The 26,418-nt window shown below is 45.3% G+C and overlaps 1 protein-coding gene across 1 annotated transcript in view; it reads right to left on the bottom strand.

Annotated features, from left to right (window-relative positions):
• The window catches only part of LOC137374827 (interleukin-20 receptor subunit beta-like), a 194,195-nt gene that overhangs the window by 23,971 nt on the left and 143,806 nt on the right, over positions 1-26,418 (bottom strand). The window contains 2 exon segments of the mRNA XM_068041360.1: positions 179-323; positions 3,064-3,188. Of these exon segments, the coding sequence (XP_067897461.1) occupies positions 179-323; positions 3,064-3,188 (270 nt within the window).

Below are 26,418 nucleotides of genomic sequence, written 5' to 3'. Positions count from 1 at the left end.
TATGCTGATAGTTAGATGAGGAAGTATGGGAGGAGTCTCACATGGAGCATAAACACTGGCATGGCCTGTTTCTGTGCTGTATATTCTACGCATTCTTTGGTTTTCCATGAAACCTTTGACATAGCAAGAGTATTGGAAGCTGCCATAGTTATTTCTCTGTCACTAGAAATTCACTTACCCTCATTAACTGACTCACATATGGGGTCACTGCGAGCACCGAACTTCTTGTATTCTGGAATGTAGAGTTGTGCTTGGAAACAGTACATGGCCCCCCTCTGCAGAATGATATTGTAAGGATTCTGGTCCATAGAGGTATTCATAATCTGGAATCAAAAACAAAAACTGGAATAGGATAGGTAAACAGTGCTCTTCATTTTCATTACGCAGCTCAACTTAGGAACAGGTGTAAGTCATCCAACCCCCCCACCCCCCACCCCCGAGCCTGTTCTGTCATTCCATCAGATTATGGCTGATCTGTACCTCAAATCCATTTACCCACTTCAGCTCCATATTCCTTAAGGCTAGTAAGTGGGATGGGAGGGAAGGAGGTGGTGGGGGGGGGGGGGGGCGGGGGGGTGGGGGGTTGGTGGTTGCGCAGTGCATGGTGGTCAAGAGTGGCAGTGAGGGGCGGAGGCAGGAGAGTGAGGGGTGCAGCCAGGAACAATGGTGAGAAGTGGAGCCAGGAGTAATGGTGAGGGGCAGACCCAGAAGCGATGGTAAGGGGTGAAGCCAGGAGAATGAGGATCAGAGCCATGAGCAGTGGTGGGAGGCAGAGCCAGGAACAGTGAACAGCAGAGCTAGGAGCATTGGTGAGAGGTGGGGTCAGGAGGTTGTCAGATACAAACAGGATTGCTGGAGCCAAGAATAAACCAGAATGATCTCAGATCACATGAATTGGGGTTTATGAATCTTGCTGCAAAAATAATGCTGTTATTAATATTCAAATCAGCCAGCGAGTTCAGTGCATTAAGAAATACCCTGTGATTTGCAAATCTCAAGAATTTGATGGTCAATTTATAACAATCTGTGATTTGCTTCACATAAATGGCATCTCTTCCTCAGCCTCCAAAATCTTGCTGGATTTGCTTATTAATTGACAAATAAACTCACTGCAGAAATGTAGGGCTGGTGATAAAGAGTGATAAATACCCTTTTAACAAAATCAAATCAATCTCCCTGGCCCAAAAAGGGAACAATTTAAAATGTTCTGCTGCCCTCCTGCATGTGATAACAACAACAACTTGCATTTATAATGCACCTTAAACGTAATAAAATGTCCCAAAATATGACCCCGACGGTAGATACCAAAAGTTTGGTCAAAGAGGTAGGTTTTAAGGAGTGTCTTAAAGGAGGAAAGCGAGGTAAAGAAGTGGAGAGTTGAGGGAGTGAATTCCAGGGCCTAGGCAACCGAAGGCAGAGTGATTAAAATCGGGGATGCTCAAGAGGCCAGAATTAGATGAATCCAGATATCTCGGAGGGTTGTGGGGCTGGAGGAGATTACAAAGATAGGGCGGGGCGAGGCCACAGAGGGATTTGAAAACAAGGATGAGATTTTTTAAATCGAGATGTTGCTTAATCGGGGATCAATGTAAGTCAGTGAGCACAGGGGTGAATGGTGAATGGGAATTGATGTCAATTAGGGCACAGGCAGCAGAGTTTTGGGTGACCTCAAGTTTACAGAGGGTAAAACATGGCAGCCCTACCAGGACTGCCTTGGAATAGTCAAGTCTAGAGGTAACAAAGCCATGAATGAGGGTTTCAGCAGCAGATGAGCTGAGGCAGGGGACATTTGGGAGATGTTACGGAGATGGAAATAGGCAATATTAGCGATAACGCAGGTATGCATTTGGAGGTTCATCTCGAGTTCAAATATGACACCATCTGATTCAGTTTCAGATGGTTACCAGGGAGAAGGATGGAGTTAGTGGTTAGGGAGTGAAGTTTGTGGTAGGCGACTGAAGAAAATGGATTCAATCTTCCCAATATTTACTTGGAGGTAATTGCTGTTCATCCAGTAGTGGATATCAGATAAGGAGTCTGACAATTTAGGGACAGTGGAGAGGGTCGAGAGAGGCGGTGGTGAGGTAGAGCTGGGTGTCATCAGCCTACTTGTGGAAACTGACATTGTGTTTTCAGATGATGCTGCCGAAGGGCAGCATGTTGATGAGAAATAGGAGGGGATCAAAGATAGATCCTTAAGGGACATCAGAGGTAACTGTGCAGGAGTGGGAAGAGAAGCCACTGCAGGTGATTCAATGGTTACAATTAGATAGATAAGAATGGAAGCAGACAAATGCAGTTACACCCCGCTGGATGACAGTGGAGAGGCATTGGAGGAGGATGGTGTGAACAACCGTGTCACAGGCTGCAGTCAGGTCAAGAAAGATGAGGAGGGATAATTTACCTTTGTCATAATCACATGGGATATCATTTCTGACTTTGATAAGAGTCATTTCGGAACTTGGCTGGGGCAGAAACCTGATTGAAGGGAAAGATAGGCACGGATTTGTGAGGCGACAACACGGTTAATGACTTTGGAGAGGAAAGGGAGGTTGAAGATTTGACGGTAGTTTGCAAGGAAGGAGGGAGGTCAAAGGATGAATTTTTGAGAAGCGGTGTGATGACGGCAGTTCAGTGCTAGGGCACTAAATTGTAGTTAGAGATTTTAAGAATGTCAAATTTAAAATGTTTACATTTTTTCTTCTTTTCCTTTTGGTCCCTATTTTTCTTTCTCTTAATCCAATCTCTCTTTCCACTCTGTATTCAGTATCTGATTTCACTCTAATTCACCTTCTCCAGCATTCCTCTGCTTCTTTCTCAACCCTTAAATCTCATTGATTAAGGAGATACACTGTTGGTCCCATCGTTAACTAATCCCAGAAACCCTGTTGCCCTCGCTGCCGATTATCAGCTTGCACTTCCAGCAAGTGTCAGTGTGAAAGATTTTCAAGTTGAAAGGTGCAGATGAAAGTCTAACTAATGGGGATATGTTGTGTACTGCTTGACTCCAACAAGATTTGACCCTATGTTTCACACAGTACCTGATCACAGTAAGTTCCCTACCTGTTGCTCCACACCTTTCTCCCAGTAATAAATACGAACATTGATGTTGTTCTTTACTTCGCTGACATCCAAGGTTCGCAAACCACCGTTCACTTTAACAGTCAAACTTGGTGTTGTGAGATTGGCTTTAACAAAAAATAAAATTAATTAATTAAATGCTGTTTGTTCCTTGGTAAAGAAAGCTGACAAATTGGGAATTCCAAATGAGCTGTTTCATGAAAGTTCCACAAATATTGACTAATTGCTGAGATATAGTTCCACAGACGCTGACTCATGCTGGGAGACAGATCCATAGAAACTTAATCATGCTGGGGCATGGTTCCACAGACACTTGCTTGTTCTGGAGTACAGTTCCACAGAGAGTGATTTGTTTTTTAGTACATTTCCACAGAGACAGACTTGTTCAGGGATACAGTCTGACAGAGAATTAATTGTTTTGGGTTTCCAGTTCTACAGAGACTGACTTGTTCTGGAGTACAGTTCCACAGAGACTGACTTGTTCTGGGATACTATTCCACAGAGACTGACTTGTTCTGGAGTACAGTTCCACAGAGACTGACTTATTCTGGGATACTGTTCCACAGAGACTGACTTATTCTGGGATACTGTTCCACAGTGACTGTCTTATTCTGGGATACAGTTCCACAGAGACTGACTTGTTCTGGAGTACAGTTTGACAGGGACTAACTTGTTCTGGAGTACAGTTTGACAGAGACTGACTTGTTCTAGGCTACATTTCCACAGAGACTGACTTGTTCTGGAGTACAGTTTGACAGGGACTAACTTGTTCTGGAGTACAGTTTGACAGAGACTGACTTGTTCTGGCAGACAGCTCCACAGAGACTGACTTGTTCAGGGGTCCAGTTTTACAGAGACTAACTTGTGCTGGGATGCAGTTCCACAGAGACTGATTTGTTCTGGAGTACAGTTCCACACAGACTGACTTGCTCTGGAGTACAGTTCCACAAAGACTAACTTGTGCTGGGATACAGTTCCATTGGCGATTGACTTGTGCTGGGATACAGTTCCACACAGACTGATTTGTTCTGGAGTACAGTTCCATGGAGACGGATTTGTTCTGCACTACAGTTCCACAGAGACTGATTTCTTCTGGAGTACAGTTCCTTAGAGACTGTCTTGTTCTGGAATACAGTTCCACAGAGACTGACTTGTTCTGCAGTATAGTTCCACAGAGACTGATTTGTTCTGGAGTACAGTTCCATAGAGACTGACTTGTGCAGGGATACAGTTCCACAGAGACTGATTTGTTCTGGAGTACAGTTCCACGGAGACTGATTTGTTCTGCAGTACAGTTCCACAGAGACTGATTTCTTCTGGAGTACAGTTCCTTAGAGACGGACTTGTTCTGGAATACAGTTCCACAGAGACTGATTTGTTCTGGAGTACAGTTCAATAGAGACTCCCTTGTTCTGGAATACAGTTCCACAGAGAGAGACTTGTTCTGGGATACAGTTCCACAGAGACTGACTTGTTCTGCAGTACAGTTCCACAGAGACTGATTTGTTCTGGAGCACAGTTCCATAGAGACTGACTTGTTTTGGGATACAGTTCCACAGAGACTGATTTGTTCTGGAGTACAGCTCCACAGAGACTGACTTGTTCTGCAGTACAGTTCCACTGAGACTGATTTGTTCTGGAGTACAGTTCCACAGAGACTGACTTGTTCTGGGATACAGTTCCACAGAAACTGACTTGTGCTGGGATACAGTTCCACAGAGACTGATTTGTTCTGGAGTACAGTTCCACACAGACAGACTTGTGCTGGGATACAGTTCCACGGAGACTGACTTGTGCTGGGATACAGTTCCACAGAGAATGACTTTATCTGGTATATAGTACCACAGAGACTCACTTGTTCTGGAATACAGTTCCACGGAGACTGACTTGTTCTGGAGTACAGTTCCACAAAGACTAACTTGTTCTGGGATACAGTTCCACGGAGACTGATTTGTTCAGGAGTACAGTTCCACAGAGACTGACTTGTTCTGGCATACAGTTTGACAGGGACTTACTTGTTCTGGAGTACAGTTTGACAGAGAGTGACTTGTTCTGGCAGACAGCTCCACAGAGACTGACTTGTTCAGGGGTCCAGTTTCACAGAGACTAACTTGTGCTGGGATGCAGTTCCACAGAGACTGATTTGTTCTGGAGTACAGTTCCACACAGACTGACTTGCTCTGGAGTACAGTTCCACAAAGACTAACTTGTGCTGGGATACAGTTCCATTGGCAATTGACTTGTGCTGGGATACAGTTCCACACAGACTGATTTGTTCTGGAGTACAGTTCCACGGAGACGGATTTGTTCTGCAGTACAGTTCCACAGAGACTGATTTCTTCTGGAGTACAGTTCCTTAGAGACTGTCTTGTTCTGGAATACAGTTCCACAGAGACTGACTTGTTCTGCAGTATAGTTCCACAGAGACTGATTTGTTTTGGAGTACAGTTCCATAGAGACTGACTTGTGCAGGGATACAGTTCCACAGAGACTGATTTGTTCTGGAGTACAGTTCCACGGAGACTGATTTGTTCTGCAGTACAGTTCCACAGAGACTGATTTCTTCTGGAGTACAGTTCCTTAGAGACTGACTTGTTCTGGAATACAGTTCCACAGAGACTGATTTGTTCTGGAGTACAGTTCAATAGAGACTCCCTTGTTCTGGAATACAGTTCCACAGAGAGTGACTTGTTCTGGGATACAGTTCCACAGAGACTGACTTGTGCTGGGATGCAGTTCCACAGAGACTGATTTGTTCTGGAGTACTGTTCCACAGAGACTGACTTGTTCTGCAGTACAGTTCCACAGAGACTGATTTGTTCTGGAGTACAGTTCCATAGAGACTGACTTGTTTTGGGATACAGTTCCACAGAGACGGATTTGTTCTGGAGTACAGCTCCACAGAGACTGACTTGTTCTGCAGTACAGTTCCACTGAGACTGATTTGTTCTGGAGTACAGTTCCACAGAGACTGACTTGTTCTGGGATACAGTTCCACAGAAACTGACTTGTGCTGGGATACAGTTCCACAGAGACTGATTTGTTCTGGAGTACAGTTCCACACAGACAGACTTGTGCTGGGATACAGTTCCACGGAGACTGACTTGTGCTGGGATACAGTTCCACAGAGAATGACTTTATCTGGTATATAGTACCACAGAGACTCACTTGTTCTGGAATACAGTTCCACGGAGACTGACTTGCTCTGGAGTACAGTTCCACAAAGACTAACTTGTTCTGGGATACAGTTCCACGGAGACTGATTTGTTCAGGAGTACAGTTCCACAGAGACTGACTTGTTCTGGCATACAGTTTGACAGAGACTCACTTGTTCCGGAACACAGTTCCACAGAGACTGATTTGTTCTGGAGTACAGTTCCAGAGAGACTGAATTGTTCTGGAATACAGTTTGGCAGAGACTCACTTGTTCTGGAATACAGTTCCACAGAGACTTATTTGTACTGGAGTACAGTTCCACAGACACTGACTTGTTCTGGTATACAGTTCCACAGAGACTGACTTGTTCTGTAGTACAATTCCACTGAGATTGACTTGTTTGGGATACAGTTCCACAGAGACTCACTTGTTCTGGAGGACAGTTCCACAGAGACAGACTTGTGCTGGAATACAGTTCCACGGAGACTGGCTTGTGCTGGGATACAGTTCCACAGAGACTGACTTTTTCTGGTATATAGTACCACAGAGACTGACTTGCTCTGGTATGCAGCTCCACAGAGTCTGACTTGTTCTGGAGTACTGTTCCAGAGATACTGACTTGTTCTGGAGTACAGTTCCACAGACACAGATTTGTTCTGGGATACATTTCCACAGAGACTGATTTGTTCTGGAGTACAGTTCCACAGAGACTGACTTGTTCTGCAGTACAGTTCCACAGAGACTGACTTGTTCTGGAATACAGTTCCACAGAGACTGACTTGCTCTGGAGTACAGTTCCAGAGAGACTGATTTGTTCTGGAGTACAGTTCCATAGAGACTGGCTTGCTCTGGAGTACAGTTCCACAAAGACTAACGTGTGCTGGGATACAGTTCCACAGAGACTGATTTGTTCTGGAGTACAGTTCCACAGAGACTGACTTGTTCTGCAGTACAGTTCCACAGAGACTGACTTGTTCTGGAATACAGTTCCACAGAGACTGATTTGTTCTGGAGTACATTTCCTAAGATACTGACTTGTTCTGAAGTACAGTTCCACAGATACTGATTTGTTCTGGAGTACAGTTCCATAGAGACTGGCTTGTTTTGGGATACAGTTCCACAGAGACTGATTTGTTCTGGACCACAGTTCCACAGAGAATGACTTGTTCTGGAATATAGTTTGACAGAGACTGACTTGTTCTGGAGTACAGTTCCACAGAGACATACTTGTGCTGTGATACTGTTCCACGGAGACTGACTTGTGCTGGAGTACAGTTCCACAGAGACTGATTTCTTCTGCGATACAGTTCCACAGAGACTGACTTTTTCTGGTATATAGTACCACAGAGACTGACTTGTTCTGGAATACAGTTTGAGAGAGACTCACTTGTTCTGGAATACAGTTCCACAGAGACTGACTTGTGCTGGGATACAGTTCCACAGAGACTGATTTGTTCTGGAGTACAATTCCACAGAGACTGACTTGTTCTGGAATACAGTTTGGCAGAGACACACTTGTTCTGGAATATAGTTCCACAGAGACTGACTTGCTCTGGAGTACAGTTCTACAAAGACTAACTTGTGCTGGGATACAGTTCCACAGAGACTGACTTGTACTGGGATACTGTTCCACAGAATCTGACTTGTGTTGGGATACAGTTCCACAGAGACTGATTTGTTCTGGAGTACAGTTCAATAGAGACTCCCTTGTTCTGGAATACAGTTCCACAGAGAGTGACTTGTTCTGGGATACAGTTCCACAAAGACTGACTTGTGCTGGGATGCAGTTCCACAGAGACTGATTTGTTCTGGAGTACTGTTCCACAGAGACTGACTTGTTCTGCAGTACAGTTCCACAGAGACTGATTTGTTCTGGAGTACAGTTCAATAGAGACTGACTTGTTTTGGGATACAGTTCCACAGAGACTGATTTGTTCTGGAGTACAGCTCCACAGAGACTGACTTGTTCTGCAGTACACTTCCACTGAGACTGATTTGTTCTGGAGTACAGTTCCACAGAGACTGACTTGTTCTGGGATACAGTTCCACAGAAACTGACTTGTGCTGGGATACAGTTCCACAGAGACTGATTTGTTCTGGAGTACAGTTCCACACAGACAGACTTGTGCTGGGATACAGTTCCATGGAGACTGACTTGTGCTGGGATACAGTTCCACAGAGAATGACTTTTTCTGGTATATAGTACCACAGAGACTCACTTGTTCTGGAATACAGTTCCACGGAGACTGACTTGCTCTGGAGTACAGTTCCACAAAGACTAACTTGTTCTGGGATACAGTTCCACGGAGACTGATTTGTTCAGGAGTACAGTTCCACAGAGACTGACTTGTTCTGGAATACAGTTCCACAGAGACTGAATAGTTCTGGAGTACAGTTCCAGAGAGACTGACTTGTTCTGGAATACAGTTTGGCAGAGACTCACTTGTTCTGGAATACAGTTCCACAGAGACTGTGGTGTTCTGGAGTACAGTTCCACAGAGATTTACTTGTTCTGGAGTACAATTCCACAGAGACAGACTTGTGCTGGGATACAGTTCCACAGACACTTATTTGTACTGGAGTACAGTTCCACAGACACTGACTTGTTCTGGTATACAGTTCCACAGAGACTGACTTGTTCTGTAGTACAATTCCACTGAGATTGACTTGTTTGGGATACAGTTCCACAGAGACAGACTTGTGCTGGGATACAGTTCCACAGACACTTATTTGTACTGGAGTACAGTTCCACAGACACTGACTTGTTCTGGTATACAGTTCCACAGAGACTGACTTGTTCTGTAGTACAATTCGACTGAGATTGACTTGTTTGGGATACAGTTCCACAGAGACTCACTTGTTCTGGAGTACAGTTCCACAGAGACAGACTTGTGCTGGAATACAGTTCCACGGAGACTGGCTTGTGCTGGGATACAGTTCCACAGAGACTGACTTTTTCTGGTATATAGTACCACAGAGACTGACTTGCTCTGGTATGCAGCTCCACAGAGACTGACTTGTTCTGGAGTACAGTTCCAGAGATACTGACTTGTTCTGGAGTACAGTTCCACAGACACAGACTTGTTCTGGGATACATTTCCACAGAGACTGATTTGTTCTGGAGTACAGTTCCACAGAGACTGACTTGTTCTGCAGTACAGTTCCACAGAGACTGACTTGTTCTGGAATACAGTTCCAGAGAGACTGATTTGTTCTGCAGTACAGTTCCATAGAGACTGGCTTGCTCTGGAGTACAGTTCCACAAAGACTAACGTGTGCTGGGATACAGTTCCACAGAGACTGATTTGTTCTGGAGTACAGTTCCACAGAGACTGACTTGTTCTGCAGTACAGTTCCACAGAGACTGACTTGTTCTGGAATACAGTTCCACAGAGACTGATTTGTTCTGGAGTACATTTCCTAAGATACTGACTTGTTCTGAAGCACAGTTCCACAGATACTGATTTGTTCTGGAGTACAGTTCCATAGAGACTGACTTGTTTCGGGATACAGTTCCACAGAGACTGATTTGTTCTGGACCACAGTTCCACAGAGAATGACTTGTTCTGGAATATAGTTTGACAGAGACTGACGTGTTCTGGAGTACAGTTCCACAGAGACTGATTTGTTCTGGAGTACAGTTCCATAGAGACTGACTTGTTTTGGGATACAGTTCCACAGAGACTGATTTGTTCTGGAGTACAGCTCCACAGAGACTGACTTGTTCTGCAGTACAGTTCCACTGAGACTGATTTGTTCTGGAGTACAGTTCCACAGAGACTGACTTGTTCTGGGATACAGTTCCACAGAAACTGACTTGTGCTGGGATACAGTTCCACAGAGACTGATTTGTTCTGGAGTACAGTTCCACACAGACAGACTTGTGCTGGGATACAGTTCCACGGAGACTGACTTGTGCTGGGATACATTTCCACAGAGAATGACTTTTTCTGGTATATAGTACCACAGAGACTCACTTGTTCTGGAATACAGTTCCACGGAGACTGACTTGCTCTGGAGTACAGTTCCACAAAGACTAACTTGTTCTGGGATACAGTTCCACGGAGACTGATTTGTTCAGGAGTACAGTTCCACAGAGACTGACTTTTTCTGGCATACAGTTTGACAGAGACTCACTTGTTCTGGAATACAGTTCCACAGAGACTGATTTGTTCTGGAGTACAGTTCCAGAGAGACTGACTTGTTCTGGAATACAGTTTGGCAGAGACTCACTTGTTCTGGAATACAGTTCCACAGAGACTGACGTGTTCTGGAGTACAGTTCCACAGAGAATTACTTGTTCTGGAGTACAATTCCACAGAGACAGACTTGTGCTGGGATACTGTTCCACAGACACTTATTTGTACTGGAGTACAGTTCCACAGACACTGACTTGTTCTGGTATCCAGTTCCACAGAGACTGACTTGTTCTGTCGCACAATTCCACTGAGATTGACTTGTTTGGGATACAGTTCCACAGAGACTCACTTGTTCTGGAGTACAGTTCCACAGAGACAGACTTGTGCTGAAATACAGTTCCACGGAGACTGGCTTGTGCTGGGATACAGTTCCACAGAGACTGACTTTTTCTGGTATATAGTACCACAGAGACTGACTTGCTCTGGTATGCAGCTCCACAGAGACTGACTTGTTCTGGAGTACTGTTCCAGATATACTGACTTGTTCTGGAGTACAGTTCCACAGACACAGACTTGTTCTGGGATACATTTCCACAGAGACTGATTTGTTCTGGAGTACAGTTCCACAGAGACTGACTTGTTCTGCAGTACAGTTCCACAGAGACTGACTTGTTCTGGAATACAGTTCCACAGAGACTGACTTGCTCTGGAGTACAGTTCCAGAGAGACTGATATGTTCTGGAGTACAGTTCCATAGAGACTGGCTTGCTCTGGAGTACAGTTCCACAAAGACTAACGTGTGCTGGGATACAGTTCCACAGAGACTGATTTGTTCTGGAGTACAGTTCCACAGAGACTGACTTGTTCTGCAGTACAGTTCCACAGAGACTGACTTGTTCTGGAATACAGTTCCACAGAGACTGATTTGTTCTGGAGTACATTTCCTCAGATACTGACTTGTTCTGAAGTACAGTTCCACAGATACTGATTTGTTCTGGAGTACAGTTCCATAGAGACTGACTTGTTTTGGGATACAGTTCCACAGAGACTGATTTGTTCTGGACCACAGTTCCACAGAGAATGACTTGTTCTGGAATATAGTTTGACAGAGACTGACTTGTTCTGGAGTACAGTTCCACAGAGACATACTTGTGCTGTGATACTGTTCCACGGAGACTGACTTGTGCTGGAGTACAGTTCCACAGAGACTGATTTCTTCTGCGATACAGTTCCACCGTGACTGACTTGCTCTGGAGTACAGTTCCACAAAGACTAACTTGTTCTAGGATACAGTTCCACGGAGACTGATTTGTTCAGGAGTACAGTTCCACAGAGACTGACTTGTTCTGGCATACAGTTTGACAGAGACTCACTTGTTCTGGAATACAGTTCCACAGAGACTGATTTGTTCTGGAGTACAGTTCCAGAGAGACTGACATGTTCTGGAATACAGTTTGACAGGGACTCACTTGTTCTGGAATACAGTTCCACAGAGACTGACTTGTTCTGGAGTACAATTCCACAGAGAATGACTTGTTCTGGCGTACAATTCCACAGAGACAGACTTGTGCTGGGATACAGTTCCACAGACACTTACTTGTACTGGAGTACAGTTCCACAGACACTGACTTGTTCTGGTATACAGTTCCACAGAGACTGACGTGTTCTGTAGTACAATTCCACTGAGATTGACTTGTTTGGGATACAGTTCCACAGAGACTCACTTGTTCTGGAATACAGTTCCACAGAGACTGATTTGCTCTGGAGTACAGTTCCACAAAGACAGACTTCTGCTGGGATACAGTTCCACAGAGACTGACTTGTTCTGGGATACAGTTCCACAGAGACTGATTTGTTCTGGACTACAGTTCCACAGAGACTGACCTGTTCTGGAATAAAGTTTGACAGAGACTCACTTGTTCTGGAATACAGTTCCACAGAGACTGTCTTGCTCTGGAGTACAGTTCCACAGAGACTGACTTGTTCTGCAGTATAGTTCCACAGAGACTGATTTGTTCTGGAGTACAGTTCCATAGAGACTGACTTGTGCAGGGATACAGTTCCACAGAGACTGATTTGTTCTGGCGTACAGTTCCACGGAGACTGATTTGTTCTGCAGTACAGTTCCACAGAGACTGATTTCTTCTGGAGTACAGTTCCTTAGAGACTGACTTGTTCTGGAATAAAGTTCCACAGAGACTGATTTGTTCTGGAGTACAGTTCAATAGAGACTCCCTTGTTCTGGAATACAGTTCCACAGAGAGTGACTTGTTCTGGGATACAGTTCCACAGAGACTGACTTGTGCTGGGATGCAGTTCCACAGAGACTGATTTGTTCTGGAGTACTGTTCCACAGAGACTGACTTGTTCTGCAGTACAGTTCCACAGAGACTGATTTGTTCTGGAGTACAGTTCCATAGAGACTGACTTGTTCTGGGATACAGTTCCACAGAGACTGACTTGTTCTGGAGTACAGTTCCACAGAGACATACTTGTGCTGTGATACTGTTCCACGGAGACTGACTTGTGCTGGAGTACAGTTCCACAGAGACTGATTTCTTCTGCGATACAGTTCCACAGAGACTGACTTTTTCTGGTATATAGTACCACAGAGACTGACTTGTTCTGGAATACAGTTTGAGAGAGACTCACTTGTTCTGGAATACAGTTCCGCAGAGACTGATTTGTTCTGGAGTACAATTCCACAGAGACTGACTTGTTCTGGAATACAGTTTGGCAGAGACACACTTGTTCTGGAATATAGTTCCACAGAGACTGACTTGCTCTGGAGTACAGTTCTACAAAGACTAACTTGTGCTGGGATACAGTTCCACAGAGACTGACTTGTACTGGGATACTGTTCCACAGAATCTGACTTGTGTTGGGATACAGTTCCACAGAGACTGACTTGCTCTGGAGTACAGTTCCACAAAGACTAACCTGTGCTGGGATACAGTTCCACAGAGACTGATTTGTTCTGGAATACAGTTCCACAGAGACTGACCTGTTCTGGAATACAGTTTGACAGATACTCACTTGTTCTGGAATACAGTTCCACAGAGACTGACTTGCTCTGGAGTACAGTTCCACAAAGACTAACGTGTGCTGAGATACAGTTCCACAGAGACTGATTTGTTCTGGAGTACATTTCCTCAGATACCGACTTGCTCTGAAGTACAGTTCCAGAGAGACTGATTTGTTCTGGAGTACAGTTCCATAGAGACTGACCTGTTCTGGAATACAGTTTGACAGATACTCACTTGTTCTGGAATACAGTTCCACAGAGACTGACTTGCTCTGGAGTACAGTTCCAGAGAGACTGATTTGTTCTGGAGTACAGTTCCATAGAGACTGACTTGCTCTGGAGTACAGTTCCACAAAGACTAACGTGTGCTGGGATACAGTTCCACAGAGACTGATTTGTTCTGGAGTACATTTCCTCAGATACTGACTTGTTCTGAAGTACAGTTCCACAGAGACTGATTTGTTCTGGAGTACAGTTCCATAGAGACTGACTTGTTTTGGGATACAGTTCCACAGAGACTGATTTGTTCTGGAGTACAGCTCCACAGAGACTGACTTGTTCTGCAGTACAGTTCCACTGAGACTGATTTGTTCTGGAGTACAGTTCCACAGAAACTGACTTGTGCTGGGATACAGTTCCACAGAGACTGATTTGTTCTGGAGTACAGTTCCACACAGACAGACTTGTGCTGGGATACAGTTCCACGGAGACTGACTTGTGCTGGGATACAGTTCCACAGAGACTGACTTTTTCTGGTACATAGTACCACAGAGACTCACCTGTTCTGGAATACAGTTCCATGGAGACTGACTTGCTCTGGAGTACAGTTCCACAAAGACTAACTTGTTCTGGGATACAGTTCCACGGAGACTGATTTGTTCAGGAGTACAGTTCCACAGAGACAGACTTGTTCTGGAGTACAATTCCACAGAGACAGACTTGTGCTGTGATACAGTTCCACGGAGACTGACTTGTGCTGGAGTACAGTTCCACAGAGACTGATTTCTTCTGCGATACAGTTCCACAGAGACTCACTTGTTCCGGAATACAGTTCCACAGAGACTGATTTGTTCTGGAGTACAGTTCCAGAGAGACTGACTTGTTCTGGAATACAGTTTGACAGAGACTTGCTTGTTCTGGAATACAGTTCCACAGAGACTGACTTGTTCTGGAGTACAGTTCCACAGAGAATGACTTGTTCTGGAGTACAATTCCACAGAGACAGACTTGTGCTGGGATGCAGTTCCACAGACACTTACTTGTACTGGAGTACAGTTCCACAGACACTGACTTGTTCTGGTATACAGTTCCACAGAGACTGACTTGTTCCGTAGTACAATTCCACTGAGATTGACTTGTTTGGGATACAGTTCCACAGAGACTCACTTGTTCTGGAGTACAGTTCCACAGAGACAGACTTGTGCTGGGATACAGTTCCACGGAGACTGACTTGTGCTGGGATACAGTTTCACAGAGACTGACTTTTTCTGGTATATAGTACCACAGAGACTGACTTGCTCTGGTATGCAGCTCCACAGAGACTGACTTGATCTGGAGTACTGTTCCAGAGACACTGACTTTTTCTGGAGTACAGTTCCACAGACACAGACTTGTTCTGGGATACAGTTCCACAGAGACTGATTTGTTCTGGAGTCCAGTTCCACAGAGACTGACTTGTTCTGCAGTACAGTTCCACAGAGACTGACCTGTTCTGGAGTCCAGTTCCATAGAGACTGACTTGTGCTGGGATACAGTTCCACAGAGACTGATATGTTCTGGAGTACAGTTCCACAGAGACTGACCTGTTCTGGAATACAGTTTGACAGATACTCACATGTTCTGGAATACAGTTCCACAGAGACTGACTTGCTCTGGAGTACAGTTCCACAAAGACTAACGTGTGCTGGGATACAGTTCCACAGAGACTGATTTGTTCTGGAGTACATTTCCTCAGATACTGACTTGTTCTGGAGTACAGTTCCATAGAGACTGAGTTGTGCTGGGATACAGTTCCACAGAGACTGATTTGTTCTTGTGTACAGTTCCACAGAGACTGACTTGTTCTGGATTACAGTTCCACAGAGACTGATTTGTTCTGGAGTACGGTTCCATAGAGACCGACCTGTTCTGGAATACAGTTTGACAGATACTCACTTGTTCTGGAATACAGTTCCACAGAGACTGACTTGTGCTGGGATACAGTTCCACAGAGACTGATTTGTTCTGGAGTACAGTTCCACAGAGAATGCCTTGTTCTGGAGTACACTTCCACAGAGAAAGACATGTGCTGGAGTACAGTTCCACAGAGACAGACTTGTGCTGGGATACAGTCCCACAGAGACTGACTTGTGCTGGAGTACAGTTCCACAGAGACAGACTTGTGCTGGGATACAGTCCCACAGAGACTGACTTGTGCTGGGATACAGTTCCACAGAGACTGACATTTTCTGGTATATAGTACCACAGAGACTGACTTGCTCTGGTATGCAGCTCCACAGAGACTAACTTGTTCTGGAGTACTGTTCCAGAGACACTAACGTGTTCTGGAGTACAGTTCCACAGACACAGACTTGTTCTGGGATACATTTCCACAGAAACTGATTTGTTCTGGAGTACAGTTCCACAGAGACGGACTTGTTCTGCAGTTCAGTTCCAAAGAGACTGACTTGTTCTGCAGTCCAGTTCCATAGAGACTGACTTGTGCTGGGATACAGTTCCACAGAGACTGATTTGTTCTGGAGTACAGTTCCACAGAGACCGACCTGTTCTGGAATACAGTTTGACAGATACTCACTTGTTCTGGAATACAGTTCCACAGAGACTGACTTGCTCTGGAGTACAGTTCCACAAAGACTAACGTGTGCTGGGATACAGTTCCACAGAGACTGATTTGTTCTGGTGTACATTTCCTCAGATACTGACTTGTTCTGGAGTACAGTTCCATAGAGACTGAGTTGTGCTGGGATACAGTTCCACAGGGACTGATTTGTTCTGGTGTACAGTTCCACAGAGACTGACTTGTTCTGCAGTACAGTTCCACTGAGACTGATTTGTTCTGGAGTACAGTTCCTTATAGACAGACTTGTTCTGGATTACAGTTCCACAGAGACTGATTTGTTCTGGAGTACGGTTCCATAGAGACTCACTTGTTCCGGAATACAGTTCCACAGAAACCGATTTGTGCTGGGATACAGTTCCACAGAGACTGATTTGTTCTGGAGTACAGTTCCACAGAGACAGACTTGTGCTGGGATACAGTTCCACGGAGACTGAGTTGTGCTGGGATACAGTTCCACAGAGACTGATTTGTTCTGGAGTACAGTTCCACAGAGAATGACTTGTTCTGGAGTACAATTCCACAGAGAAAGACATGTGCTGGAGTACAGTTCCACAGAGACAGACTTGTGCTGGGATACAGTTCCACGGAGACTGACTTGTGCTGGGATACAGTTAGAACATAGAACATAGAAAAATACAGCACAGAACAGGCCCTTCGGCCCACGATGTTGTGCCGATCCTTTGTCCTCTGTCAAGGACAATTTAATCTATACCCCATCATTCTCCTTTATCCATATACCTATCTAAAAGCCGTTTGAAAGTCCCTAAAGTTTCTGACTCAACAACTTCCCCAGGCAAGGCATTCCATGCCCCGACCACTCTCTGGGTAAAGAACCTTCCCCTGACATCCCCCTTATATCTCCCACCCTTCACCTTAAATTTATGACCCCTTGTAACGCTTTGCTCCACCCGGGGAAAAAGTTTCTGACTGTCTACCCTATCTATTCCCCTGATCATCTTATAAACCTCTATCATGTCACCCCTCATCCTTCTCCGTTCTAATGAGAAGAGGCCTAGAATGTTCAGCCTTTCCTCGTAAGACTTATTCTCCATTCCAGGCAACATCCTGGTAAATCTCCTCTGCACCCTCTCCAAGGCTTCCACATCCTTCCTAAAATGAGGCGACCAGAACTGCACACAGTACTCCAAATGAGGCCTTACCAAGGTCCTGTACAGCTGCATCATCACCTCACGGCTCTTAAATTCAATCCCTCTGCTAATGAACGCTAACACCCCATATGCCTTCTTCACAGCCCTATCCACTTGAGTTGCAACTTTCAACGATCTATGCACATAGACCCCAAGGTCTCTCTGCTCCTCCACATGCCCAAGAACCCTACCGTTAACCCAGTATTTTGCATTCGTGTTTGTCCTTCCAAAATGGACGACCTCACACTTTTCAGGGTTAAACTCCATCTGCCACTTTTCAGCCCAGCACTGCAACCTATCCAAGTCCCTTTGCAGACGACAATAGCCCTCCTCGGTATCCACAACTCCACCAACCTTTGTATCATCTGCAAATTTACTGACCCACCCTTCGACTTCCTCATCCAAGTCGTTAATAAAAATCACAAACAGGAGAGGACCCAGAACTGATCCCTGTGGCACGCCACTGGTAACTGGGCTCCAGGCTGAGTATTTACCATCTAAGACCACTCTCTGCCTTCTATCAGTTAGCCAATTCTTAATCCAACTGGCCACATTCCCCACTATCCCATGCCTCCTGACTTTCTCCATAAGTCTACCATGGGGGACCTTATCAAATGCCTTACTAAAATCCATGTACACCACATCCACTGGTTTACCCTCATCCACTTGCTTGGTCACCTGCTCAAAGAATTCAATCAGGCTTGTGAGGCAAGACCTACCCCTCACAAAACCGTGCTGACTGTCCTGAATCAAGCAGTGTCTTTCCAGATGCTCAGAAATCCTATCCCTCAGCACCTTTTCCATCAACTTGCCTACCACCGAAGTAAGACTAACTGGCCTGTAATTCCCAGGGTTGTTCCTATTCCCTTTCTTGAACAGGGGCACAACATTTGCCACCCTCCAATCACCTGGTACCACCCCCGTCAACAGAGAAGATGAAAAGATCATTGCCAGCGGCTCTGCAATTTCATCCCTTGCTTCCCATAACATCCTTGGATATACCCCGTCAGGCCCGGGAGACTTGTCTATCTTCAAGTTATTCAAAAACCCCAACACATCTTCCCTCCTAACGAGCACTTCCTCGAGCTTACCAGTCTGTTTCACACCGTCCTCTTCAGTAATACACCCCTTCTCATTCGTAAATACCGAAGAGAAGTACTCATTCAAAACCTCACTTATCTCTTCCGGCTCAACACACAGTCTCCCGCTATTGTCCTTGACCGGACCTACGGTCCCCCTAGTCATCCTCATATTTCTGACATACGCGTAAAAGGCCTTGGGGTTTTCTTTTATCCTACCCGCCAAGCATTTTTCATGCCCTCTCTTAGCTCTCCTAATCCCTTTCTTCAGATCCTTCCTGGCCATCTTGTATCCCTCCAGAGCTATGCATGTGCCCTTTTTCCTCAACCTTATATACGCATCCTTCTTCTTCCTAACAAGACTCTCAACCTCTCTTGTCAACCACGGTTCCCTCACATGACCATCCCTTCCCTGTCTGACAGGGACATGCTTATCAATGGCCCCTACTATCTGCTCCTTGAAAAAGTTCCACATTTCGACCATGCCCTTCCCTGCCAGCATATGCTCCCAACTTATGCTCCTCAGTTCCTGCCTGACAGCATCATATCTACCCTTCCCCCAATTGTAAACCTTGCCCTGTTGCACATACCTATCCCTCTCCATTACCACAGTGAATGCTACAGAATTGTGATCACTATCTCCAAAGTTCCACAGAGACTGACTTTTTCTGGTATATAGTAGCACAGAGACTGACTTGCTCTGGTAAGCAGCTCCACAGAGACTAACTTGTTCTGGAGTACTGTTCCAGATACACTAACTTGTTCTGGAGTACAGTTCCACGGACACAGACTTGTTCTGGGATACATTTCCACAGAGACTGATTTGTTCTGGAGTACAGTTCCACAGAGACGGACTTGTTCTGCAGTACAGTTCCAAAGAGACTGACTTGTTCTGCAGTCCAGTTCCATAGAGACTGACTTGTGCTGGGATACAGTTCCACAGAGACTGATTTGTTCTGGAGTACATTTCCAAAGAGACTGACTTGCTCTGCAGTACATTTCCACAGAGACTGATTTGTTCTGGGATACAGTTCCACAGAGACTGACTTGTTCTGGAGTACAGTTCCACAGAGACATACTTGTGCTTTGATCCAGTTCCACGGAGACTGACTTGTGCTGGAGTACAGTTCCACAGAGACCGATTTCTTCTGCGATACAGTTCCACAGAGACGGACTTTTTCTGGTATATAGTACCACGGAGACAGACTTGTTCTGAAATACAGTTTGAGAGAGACTCACTTGTTCTGGAATACAGTTCCACAGAGACTGACTTGTGCTGGGATACAGTTCCGCAGAGACTGATTTGTTCTGGAGTACAATTCCACAGAGACTGACTTGTTCTGGAATACAGTTTGGCAGAGACACACTTGTTCTGGAATATAGTTCCACAGAGACTGACTTGCTCTGGAGTACAGTTCTACAAAGACTAACTTGTGCTGGGATACAGTTCCACAGAGACTGACTTGTACTGGGATACTGTTCCACAGAATCTGACTTGTGTTGGGATACAGTTCCACAGAGACTGACTTGCTCTGGAGTACAGTTCCACAAAGACTAACCTGTGCTGGGATACAGTTCCACAGAGACTGATTTGTTCTGAAGTACAGTTCCACAGAGATTGACCTGTTCTGGAATACAGTTTGACAGATACTCACTTGTTCTGGAATACAGTTCCACAGAGACTGACTTGCTCTGGAGTACAGTTCCACAAAGACTAACGTGTGCTGAGATACAGTTCCACAGAGACTGATTTGTTCTGGAGTACATTTCCTCAGATACCGACTTGCTCTGAAGTACAGTTCCAGAGAGACTGATTTGTTCTGGAGTACAGTTCCATAGAGACTGACCTGTTCTGGAATACAGTTTGACAGATACTCACTTGTTCTGGAATACAGTTCCACAGAGACTGACTTGCTCTGGAGTACAGTTCCAGAGAGACTGATTTGTTCTGGAGTACAGTTCCATAGAGACTGACTTGCTCTGGAGTACAGTTCCACAAAGACTAACGTGTGCTGGGATACAGTTCCACAGAGACTGATTTGTTCTGGAGTACATTTCCTCAGATACTGACTTGTTCTGAAGTACAGTTCCACAGAGACTGATTTGTTCTGGAGTACAGTTCCATAGAGACTGACTTGTTCTGGGATACAGTTCCACAGAAACTGACTTGTGCTGGGATACAGTTCCACAGAGACTGATTTGTTCTGGAGTACAGTTCCACAGAGACTGACTTGTTCTGGAATACAGTTTGGCAGAAACACACTTGTTCTGGAATATAGTTCCACAGAGACTGACTTGCTCTGGAGTACAGTTCTACAAAGACTAACGTGTGCTGGGATACAGTTCCACAGAGACTGACTTGTACTGGGATACTTTTCCACAGAATTTGACTGGTGTTGGGATACAGTTCCACAGAGACTGACTTGCTCTGGAGTACAGTTCCACAAAGCCTAACCTGTGCTGGGATACAGTTCCACAGAGACTGATTTGTTCTGGAGTACAGTTCCACAGAGACCGACCTGTTCTGGAATACAGTTTGACAGATACTCACTTGTTCTGGAATACAGTTCCACAGAGACTGACTTGCTCTGGAGTACAGTTCCACAAAGACTAACGTGTGCTGGGATACAGTTCCACAGAGACTGATTTGTTCTGGTGTACATTTCCTCAGATACTGACTTGTTCTGGAGTACAGTTCCATAGAGACTGAGTTGTGCTGGGATACAGTTCCACAGGGACTGATTTGTTCTGGTGTACAGTTCCACAGAGACTGACTTGTTCTGCAGTACAGTTCCACTGAGACTGATTTGTTCTGGAGTACAGTTCCTTATAGACAGACTTGTTCTGGATTACAGTTCCACAGAGACTGATTTGTTCTGGAGTACGGTTCCATAGAGACTCACTTGTTCCGGAATACAGTTCCACAGAAACCGATTTGTGCTGGGATACAGTTCCACAGAGACTGATTTGTTCTGGAGTACAGTTCCACAGAGACAGACTTGTGCTGGGATACAGTTCCACGGAGACTGAGTTGTGCTGGGATACAGTTCCACAGAGACTGATTTGTTCTGGAGTACAGTTCCACAGAGAATGACTTGTTCTGGAGTACAATTCCACAGAGAAAGACATGTGCTGGAGTACAGTTCCACAGAGACAGACTTGTGCTGGGATACAGTTCCACGGAGACTGACTTGTGCTGGGATACAGTTAGAACATAGAACATAGAAAAATACAGCACAGAACAGGCCCTTCGGCCCACGATGTTGTGCCGATCCTTTGTCCTCTGTCAAGGACAATTTAATCTATACCCCATCATTCTCCTTTATCCATATACCTATCTAAAAGCCGTTTGAAAGTCCCTAAAGTTTCTGACTCAACAACTTCCCCAGGCAAGGCATTCCATGCCCCGACCACTCTCTGGGTAAAGAACCTTCCCCTGACATCCCCCTTATATCTCCCACCCTTCACCTTAAATTTATGACCCCTTGTAACGCTTTGCTCCACCCGGGGAAAAAGTTTCTGACTGTCTACCCTATCTATTCCCCTGATCATCTTATAAACCTCTATCATGTCACCCCTCATCCTTCTCCGTTCTAATGAGAAGAGGCCTAGAATGTTCAGCCTTTCCTCGTAAGACTTATTCTCCATTCCAGGCAACATCCTGGTAAATCTCCTCTGCACCCTCTCCAAGGCTTCCACATCCTTCCTAAAATGAGGCGACCAGAACTGCACACAGTACTCCAAATGAGGCCTTACCAAGGTCCTGTACAGCTGCATCATCACCTCACGGCTCTTAAATTCAATCCCTCTGCTAATGAACGCTAACACCCCATATGCCTTCTTCACAGCCCTATCCACTTGAGTTGCAACTTTCAACGATCTATGCACATAGACCCCAAGGTCTCTCTGCTCCTCCACATGCCCAAGAACCCTACCGTTAACCCAGTATTTTGCATTCGTGTTTGTCCTTCCAAAATGGACGACCTCACACTTTTCAGGGTTAAACTCCATCTGCCACTTTTCAGCCCAGCACTGCAACCTATCCAAGTCCCTTTGCAGACGACAATAGCCCTCCTCGGTATCCACAACTCCACCAACCTTTGTATCATCTGCAAATTTACTGACCCACCCTTCGACTTCCTCATCCAAGTCGTTAATAAAAATCACAAACAGGAGAGGACCCAGAACTGATCCCTGTGGCACGCCACTGGTAACTGGGCTCCAGGCTGAGTATTTACCATCTAAGACCACTCTCTGCCTTCTATCAGTTAGCCAATTCTTAATCCAACTGGCCACATTCCCCACTATCCCATGCCTCCTGACTTTCTCCATAAGTCTACCATGGGGGACCTTATCAAATGCCTTACTAAAATCCATGTACACCACATCCACTGGTTTACCCTCATCCACTTGCTTGGTCACCTGCTCAAAGAATTCAATCAGGCTTGTGAGGCAAGACCTACCCCTCACAAAACCGTGCTGACTGTCCCGAATCAAGCAGTGTCTTTCCAGATGCTCAGAAATCCTATCCCTCAGCACCTTTTCCATCAACTTGCCTACCACCGAAGTAAGACTAACTGGCCTGTAATTCCCAGGGTTGTTCCTATTCCCTTTCTTGAACAGGGGCACAACATTTGCCACCCTCCAATCACCTGGTACCACCCCCGTCAACAGAGAAGATGAAAAGATCATTGCCAGCGGCTCTGCAATTTCATCCCTTGCTTCCCATAACATCCTTGGATATACCCCGTCAGGCCCGGGAGACTTGTCTATCTTCAAGTTATTCAAAAACCCCAACACATCTTCCCTCCTAACGAGCACTTCCTCGAGCTTACCAGTCTGTTTCACACCGTCCTCTTCAGTAATACACCCCTTCTCATTCGTAAATACCGAAGAGAAGTACTCATTCAAAACCTCACTTATCTCTTCCGGCTCAACACACAGTCTCCCGCTATTGTCCTTGACCGGACCTACGGTCCCCCTAGTCATCCTCATATTTCTGACATACGCGTAAAAGGCCTTGGGGTTTTCTTTTATCCTACCCGCCAAGCATTTTTCATGCCCTCTCTTAGCTCTCCTAATCCCTTTCTTCAGATCCTTCCTGGCCATCTTGTATCCCTCCAGAGCTATGCATGTGCCCTTTTTCCTCAACCTTATATACGCATCCTTCTTCTTCCTAACAAGACTCTCAACCTCTCTTGTCAACCACGGTTCCCTCACATGACCATCCCTTCCCTGTCTGACAGGGACATGCTTATCAATGGCCCCTACTATCTGCTCCTTGAAAAAGTTCCACATTTCGACCATGCCCTTCCCTGCCAGCATATGCTCCCAACTTATGCTCCTCAGTTCCTGCCTGACAGCATCATATCTACCCTTCCCCCAATTGTAAACCTTGCCCTGTTGCACATACCTATCCCTCTCCATTACCACAGTGAATGCTACAGAATTGTGATCACTATCTCCAAAGTTCCACAGAGACTGACTTTTTCTGGTATATAGTAGCACAGAGACTGACTTGCTCTGGTATGCAGCTCCACAGAGACTAACTTGTTCTGGAGTACTGTTCCAGAGACACTAACTTGTTCTGGAGTACAGTTCCACGGACACAGACTTGTTCTGGGATACATTTCCACAGAGACTGATTTGTTCTGGAGTACAGTTCCACAGAGACGGACTTGTTCTGCAGTACAGTTCCAAAGAGACTGACTTGTTCTGCAGTCCAGTTCCATAGAGACTGACTTGTGCTGGGATACAGTTCCACAGAGACTGATTTGTTCTGGAGTACATTTCCAAAGAGACTGACTTGCTCTGCAGTACATTTCCACAGAGACTGATTTGTTCTGGGATACAGTTCCACAGAGACTGACTTGTTCTGGAGTACAGTTCCACAGAGACATACTTGTGCTTTGATCCAGTTCCACGGAGACTGACTTGTGCTGGAGTACAGTTCCACAGAGACCGATTTCTTCTGCGATACAGTTCCACAGAGACGGACTTTTTCTGGTATATAGTACCACGGAGACAGACTTGTTCTGAAATACAGTTTGAGAGAGACTCACTTGTTCTGGAATACAGTTCCACAGAGACTGACTTGTGCTGGGATACAGTTCCGCAGAGACTGATTTGTTCTGGAGTACAATTCCACAGAGACTGACTTGTTCTGGAATACAGTTTGGCAGAGACACACTTGTTCTGGAATATAGTTCCACAGAGACTGACTTGCTCTGGAGTACAGTTCTACAAAGACTAACTTGTGCTGGGATACAGTTCCACAGAGACTGACTTGTACTGGGATACTGTTCCACAGAATCTGACTTGTGTTGGGATACAGTTCCACAGAGACTGACTTGCTCTGGAGTACAGTTCCACAAAGACTAACCTGTGCTGGGATACAGTTCCACAGAGACTGATTTGTTCTGAAGTACAGTTCCACAGAGACTGACCTGTTCTGGAATACAGTTTGACAGATACTCACTTGTTCTGGAATACAGTTCCACAGAGACTGACTTGCTCTGGAGTACAGTTCCACAAAGACTAACGTGTGCTGAGATACAGTTCCACAGAGACTGATTTGTTCTGGAGTACATTTCCTCAGATACCGACTTGCTCTGAAGTACAGTTCCAGAGAGACTGATTTGTTCTGGAGTACAGTTCCATAGAGACTGACCTGTTCTGGAATACAGTTTGACAGATACTCACTTGTTCTGGAATACAGTTCCACAGAGACTGACTTGCTCTGGAGTACAGTTCCAGAGAGACTGATTTGTTCTGGAGTACAGTTCCATAGAGACTGACTTGCTCTGGAGTACAGTTCCACAAAGACTAACGTGTGCTGGGATACAGTTCCACAGAGACTGATTTGTTCTGGAGTACATTTCCTCAGATACTGACTTGTTCTGAAGTACAGTTCCACAGAGACTGATTTGTTCTGGAGTACAGTTCCATAGAGACTGACTTGTTCTGGGATACAGTTCCACAGAAACTGACTTGTGCTGGGATACAGTTCCACAGAGACTGATTTGTTCTGGAGTACAGTTCCACACAGACAGACTTGTGCTGGGATACAGTTCCACGGAGACTGACTTGTGCTGGGATACAGTTCCACAGAGACTGACTTTTTCTGGTACATAGTACCACAGAGACTCACTTGTTCTGGAATACAGTTCCATTGAGACTGACTTGCTCTGGAGTACAGTTCCACAAAGACTAACTTGTTCTGGGATACAGTTCCACGGAGACTGATTTGTTCAGGAGTACAGTTCCACAGAGAATGACTTGTTCTGGAGTACAATTCCACAGAGACAGACTTGTGCTGTGATACAGTTCCACGGAGACTGACTTGTGCTGGAGTACAGTTCCACAGAGACTGATTTCTTCTGCGATACAGTTCCACAGAGACTCACTTGTTCCGGAATACAGTTCCACAGAGACTGATTTGTTCTGGAGTACAGTTCCAGAGAGACTGACTTGTTCTGGAATACAGTTTGACAGAGACTCGCTTGTTCTGGAATACAGTTCCACAGAGACTGACTTGTTCTGGAGTACAGTTCCACAGAGAATGACTTGTTCTGGAGTACAATTCCACAGAGACAGACTTGTGCTGGGATACAGTTCCACAGACACTTACTTGTACTGGAGTACAGTTCCACAGACACTGACTTGTTCTGGTATACAGTTCCACAGAGACTGACTTGTTCCGTAGTACAATTCCACTGAGATTGACTTGTTTGGGATACAGTTCCACAGAGACTCACTTGTTCTGGAGTACAGTTCCACAGAGACAGACTTGTGCTGGGATACAGTTCCACGGAGACTGACTTGTGCTGGGATACAGTTTCACAGAGACTGACTTTTTCTGGTATATAGTACCACAGAGACTGACTTGCTCTGGTATGCAGCTCCACAGAGACTGACCTGATCTGGAGTACTGTTCCAGAGACACTGACTT

The sequence above is a fragment of the Heterodontus francisci genome, chromosome 11 (genome assembly GCF_036365525.1).
Source record: "Heterodontus francisci isolate sHetFra1 chromosome 11, sHetFra1.hap1, whole genome shotgun sequence".
Lineage (NCBI taxonomy): Eukaryota > Metazoa > Chordata > Chondrichthyes > Heterodontiformes > Heterodontidae > Heterodontus > Heterodontus francisci.
This window is presented reverse-complemented; position numbering and strand designations above follow the sequence as displayed.